General features: G+C 49.2%; 1 protein-coding gene across 1 annotated transcript in view; it reads right to left on the bottom strand.

The window, feature by feature from the left end:
• PLPP3 (phospholipid phosphatase 3) overlaps positions 1-4,879 on the bottom strand; it is a 41,819-nt gene extending 36,940 nt beyond the window's left edge. The window contains exon 1 of the mRNA XM_062497226.1: positions 4,355-4,879. Coding sequence (XP_062353210.1) covers positions 4,355-4,493 — 139 coding nt within the window. The 5' untranslated portion in view covers positions 4,494-4,879. The remainder of the gene's footprint in view (positions 1-4,354) is intronic.
• Between the last annotated feature and the right edge of the window lie 1,168 nt (positions 4,880-6,047).

Raw genomic sequence — 6,047 nt, forward strand, 5'->3', positions numbered from 1 at the left:
TTGCTTAGCTCATCACACCCAGGTTTACACCATCCAAATAACTCTAACCTCACCCCTCATCTCCAATTCCTCCCACTCCTTACACTTAAATGACAATCCCAGGCCTGTTTGCACCAATTTTTGTGATGAAGCGACAGGGCCCCTAACAGAGCTCAAATCCTTTTTGCTTCTGAGAGGTAGAGGACTACAAAATTTTCTACACAGAAGAGGAAAGTCAAGAGTAATCTAAACTGTTAACCCAAATTATAAGATTATATCCCCACTTACATAAACATGTCAAGGTCCAGCTAGCATAAATATTTACTTTCAAAGTTCATTTAGCATCAAGCTCACTACAGGAGATGCCAAATTTGTGAGAAAGCTGCAGAGATATTAGAGTTGTAAGAAGTCTATCCATCTGTTGCTTAAAAAAAACCTCCCCAAGGCAGTAAAACTTGTGTTGTACAGATTAACTGGGATTGACAGAAGAGAGAAAATTAAATTAGAGGCAGAAAAGAAGAAGGGCAGTAAATTATGTGCAGTTTACATCCCACCAGCCTGAAACATATGCTCCCATAAACCCAATTTCCACAAGCCTCAGAAGCAGGTATGCCAGATGAAATCCTTCTATTTTATGGCACAAGCAGGACTTTTTGGAAGCAGTTTTACCTGCACAAGCTGCACAAATACAAGCTACTTAAGACCCTCATCTGCCCTATCACCCTTGCTGACACAGCCTTCCCTTCTTCCGAGATTAAACGCTTGACTTAGCACCCATCAGCAGAGCACAGGTGGCTGCTCAGAGCTTGCTGATCACCAGGAGTCCCTGCCAAGGGAAAACAGCAGGTTTGAGAGGAGTAGATTTAACCCTAGATGCTACATCTGTGGGGCCAGGCTCCAAAACATCCCACCTCAAGTGTCAGGGCAGGAGGCTTTTCCCCAGCTGGCTACATCTCCTACATCAGGAGGAGGTTTGGTGGCTGTTGCAGGACAGCAAAACTCCATGGCACCAGGGAAAGTTGTCCCCTGAGATCTGCCCCAGCCAGATTCCCCCAAATAACAACTTTAAGCTCCAGGTAAGAGGTGCAGGAGACTCCTGGCTGAGGGATGGGCTGAGGATAATCAGGTGAAGGTGGAGTGAGGTCCACCCATCACGCCCCTTGTTTTGTGGCTCAGAGAGTTCCCTGCCACTCTACAAAGTGAAGACACCACCCAGCTCAAGCAGGGGGAACTTCAGACCCGCCCAGACCCCCTCAATCACATTTTCAGATGTTTTGCAGTGATCAGGAGACAGGGACAGGACAGCAGGGACTCTTCCAAACCACCAAGCTCGCCTGTGGCCCTAACAATTTCAGGAAGCATCTTCCAATCCTCTAAACAGAGCCCTCCTGAGAGGAGGAAGCAGATGGAGAAAGTTATTTTCCCCCCTTGCATGACCTGTTTTAATAAATGCACACTCAGTTCTTTTCTGCCTTTTATACTGATCTAAGAACGGGCATGGAATTTCTGGGAAGTTCACAGTGTCAGCCATCAAACCTCTTGTTCATGCAAGAGCCCAGGGATTTATGAGTGCCAAGTGCACTCATTAGAGCAGTGGGCTGATCATTCAGTTAGATCCAGATCCCTGCCAACTCAACTCAAGTTGGAAATGCAGGAGAAATGCAGGGTCTGGTGCAGTAGATCTTCATCCAACCCACTCTACCAGAAGCCCATGGCTCCGTGACCCTGCTCCCCAAGAAAAGAAGATACAAATCTTCCTCTTATGCATCTGCTATCAAGATAACCATTGTACTGCTTAAGGATGAAAGACAAAAGTGGATCCTTCTAACTACTCTCACCAAATTAAAGCTGAAGGAAGCTCCTGATAGCTCAGCTTTACTAATTCAGACTTTCTTAGATGTTTATGATAATTGTCTTCTGGGTAATTTGTTTAAATTTGTGTGCAAACAAAGGGTTTGTACACATCTACAGCCTCACAGAGAGTGTGTCATTTCTGAAAAACATTTCAGCCACAGTTCACTCTTTTCATTTTCCCCTCAGAGAAAACCAGTTCAAGGCTGAATTATGGCATTACCTGCAGCAGGAGCCAGTGCAGCGTCACAGGCCTCTGCAAATCAAATGGCCAGTTTTAATATTTCCTCAAGTGGTCCTCAAATGAGAAAAAGCCTTCTGTTTCCCTGCTTCTCTGAATGTCTTTGGGCAGCTGCTCAAGAGGCGTAACTCAGTTTGACTGTACTGGGACTTTTATATAGGACTTGTTTTATTTTATTCCCACTGTATATGTAAATATCCATCAACTTGTACCTGTCCACCTTTCTCTTACAGGAAGGATTCAGTTAGGGCACCTTTTTTCCACTTTCTAAGTGGTTCTTTGGGGGTATTTTTTTTTTTACAAGAAAATGGGAATCAAGTGCTCAGAAACTATAAGCTCATAGTCTTCCTTTGCAAAAGGCAGAGGGAAGAGCAAGCTAAGCCAACCGTGAGTGGGGCAGCTTTCACAGTAACTCATGCCCAGTCATCCACTAGCAGGTCTGATACTCCTGAAAACACCCTGGTCTGGGTGTATTTGCAAAGCTCATCCCCAAACACACATCATGAGCTCTCCATCCCATAATCACCTCCCTCATCATGTCCCATGCTCTTCACCTGCCTGCCACTGATCAGTCATATCTAAACTTTCTGTTGCATTCATGTTCTTACTTTTAAATGCTCCTCACAGTAAAAACAAAAAAACAAAAAAAGGAACAAAAACCAAAACAAAACAACAACAAAACAACAACGAAGAGCCCCAACAAAAAACCCTAAATAAGCCAGCTCTGGTGTTTACTTCCCGATTTCCACCTGTAGCAGACTGAAACAAAGCAACAATCACAGTTTTGCTGTATCACATTATTCCCTGTTAACAATACTTTCCAGTGATGCTTGATAAGTGCTGTTTATCCAAACTAGCACAAGTAGAATAACACATGTCAACCAACTGCTTTTTTCATTTAGGACCCTTAGCCCAAAGAACGCAAAGCAAAACCTTTTCCCCATTCAAACAGCACCTACTCATGCCAGGAATGCCTCAAGTTAAGAAAACTTGGGTAAATAAAAGTTTAAAAGTTCTGACTCCTAGAAGCTGTTTTACTAGGGATTCGACTTTCTGCTTAAATAAGTGAGGTCAGTCCAGCTAGTTATGCTTCTACTTATATTAGTCTCATATATGGGATATCAAGTATTTTTATTTTTTCCAGATCCGAGAAGATGAATCTTTCTGCACTGGCCCCTATTCTTGTGGGAATACAAAGAGAAAACCATGCCTCTCCTCCTAGTGTATTAGTGCCCCCTAATATACACCAGATGATCAATAAACTGCATAAAAATTAAATCAAACTGACAGTCTTTTAAAAATGGGCTCTAAGCAGAAACAATTGTTTTAAAGACTGTGGTGTCTGGAGTATTAAACTCACGTGCTGTTGTGTTATTAATCTCTTTGTTGGAAGCCAGTTGATTTCCCCTGCCTGTGTCTGTCAATTAAATATTCAGCATCGCAGCCACAATGGAAGGGTTGATGTTTTGGAATGCAAAAAGTTTTGGGGTTTTTTGGTTTGTGTTTTTGGTTTTTTGTTTGTTTGGGGTTTTTTTGTTTTTGTTTTTTTTTTTTTGTTTTTGAGACGCGCTGTTGACAGCTCCCTCCCATGCCACAGCAATCTCCAAAAGTCCGAGCAGGGCAGGCAAACCCAGACCTCTACCAGGGGCTGCGACAGGAATGAGTTTAGCGGGATGGGAGAAAGAGAGGAGCGCCGGTAAAGCAGCCAGCAGAGCGACACAGTAAACCAGAGCGGCAAGAGTTGCTATTTTCCGCGCTTAACCCGAAGACGAGCCGTGCTGACCGTAGAGCGCTGCCTCCACCTGGAGCTGGCCCCGGCGCCGGGAGCGGGGCCCGTGCCGGGGGCACCCCCGGGGCGCATCCCCGAGCGCACAGTGCCCCCTGCGCACCGCCCGGGCTGCTCCCCACCTCCGACAGCGGGCACGAGCGACGGCCAACAAGGACTAAATAGCTCTCGTAATAGCCGCTAAGGACTGAATCGGGCTGCTGGGGTACTGGGCTGCAGTGCCCGGCTCTCCCCGGAGAGGGGACCCCCGCTCGCCCCCCGCTCTCCCCGGCTCGGCTCGGCTCGGTTCGGTTCGGTCGCTCCCCGGCTCTCTCTGCCCTACCGTGCCCTGCCCGGCCCGGCCCGGCCGCTCCGCTCCGCTTTTGTTTGGGAAGCGGCGCGGCCGGGGCACGGCCGAGCTCTGCCCGCCCGCCTCCCCAACTTTCCCACAAGTTTTCCCCGGCTGGAGGAGGGGGTGCGGGAGCGGGGAGAAGGGGCGCGGAGCCCGCGGTGCTCACCCATGACGAGGCAGAGGCAGTCGAGGCAGATGAGCAGGGCTTTCTTGCTGCTGCTCTTGGCCGGGTTGTTGTTGAGCGCCGGGCTGCCCCCATTCTTGCTCTCCGGCGGGATCGCCTTGTCGTACTTGTAGCTCTGCATTATCGGGGGCGAGCGCCCGGGACGAGCCGTGCCGAGCCGAGCCGGGCCGTGCCGGGTCGCAGGGAACCGCTCGGAGCCGAGCCGAGCCGAGCCGGGCCGGGCCGGGCCGCGCCGCCGGGCTCGCACGCCGTGCGCCGGGGAGGTGCTGCCCGCGCCGCCGGAGCCGCTCCCGGCCTCTCCGGTGGGGCACGGGAGGCGAGAGAGGCAGGCGGGTCTTCCCAAGGAGAGAGGAGGAGGAAAAAAAAAAAAAAAAAAAAATCAAAGTAGCAAAACAAAAACCAAAACAAGCTCCCCCCCCCCCGAGGAAAAACAAAAAAAAAAAAGCCAAAAAAACCCCAACAACACCAGGAAAGCGGCGAAGAGGCAGCGAGCGAGAAGTTTGCGGGTTGTCCCAAAGCCGGTGGAAGAGTCCTGGAGGAAAAGCCGAGGGGGAAGGATTTAAAAAATAAAAAAAAACCAAAAAAAGTGTGTGTATATATATATATTTTTTTTTTTTTTCTATATGTGTGTATGTAAGTATCAGGGTCTCAGTCCGGGAGAAGTGCGGGGCGATGCCGCCCCGGGGGCAGGTGGGCTCCGAGCTGAGCTCCGCTCCGCTGAGCTGTGCTGGGGGCTCCCGCCGCGCCCGCCCCGGCCGCTCTGGGAGCCACCGGCTCGGTTCTGCACTTTTATTTCGCGAGGCGCTTTCCACCCCTCAGGAAAAAAAAAAAAAAAAAAAAAAAAAAAAAAAAAAAAAAAAAAATCAGTCACTTCGCCTCGGATGGGATATCCAAGTAAGCACAGCCCCTTTCCTGCATCTGACATTTTACATACATAATTAACTCCACATTTTTTTCCTGAGGGAAGTTAAAAAAAAAAATAGTTAGAAACTAAAGTTCTCTTGCAAACCAGAAGGAGGGAGCCTCTAGCGTTCGTTCATACAGGAGTGCAGGGGGGAGAGGAAAACAACCAGCCGATCCAAGGCTGGAGGACTCCCGAAAGCTGGGAACGGTGCAAGGGGCAGAAAACTAACAACAAATAACTTTATCTACATTTTCCTCTTTTTTTTTTTTTTTTTTTTCCACCCTGCCCTACAGCTCTGTTCCGTGCTGGGACAGGGAAGGGGACATGATGTGTGTGGTACCCATAGACCCTGGCAGACCCCAGCGAGGCAACCCTGGGCTGAAGTTTGGCTGTGCCACCCTGCCAGGTGTGGAACCGGGGCAGCTTTGCCCTCCCGCGGCAGCAACGCCGCTTTCATCAAATGAGCGTAACGAGAGACTTGGGTGAGGGATTGTTGTGTTGGTTATTCGCTCATTTGGTCTAATTAAAAATCATCAAGGAAGTAAAGGAAAGGTTTCCCAGGAGCCCCAGCTGGCAGGAGGGCAATGCTCTGCTCCGAGCAGGGGTGCAGGAGGTGGGGAGAGAGCTGCTACCCCAGGGAGCTGCTCAGGACAATGTTTAACCAATTCTCCTGTTTTTTTGGGTCGTGCCTCAGCATCTCATCTGTGTGCTGGCACGTCCCTGGTGTTTCCCAGGCAGGGAGAGCTCCCCAGCAAAGCCACCCTTCCCTGC

Source organism: Cinclus cinclus, chromosome 8 (genome assembly GCF_963662255.1).
Source record: "Cinclus cinclus chromosome 8, bCinCin1.1, whole genome shotgun sequence".
Classification (NCBI taxonomy): domain Eukaryota; kingdom Metazoa; phylum Chordata; class Aves; order Passeriformes; family Cinclidae; genus Cinclus; species Cinclus cinclus.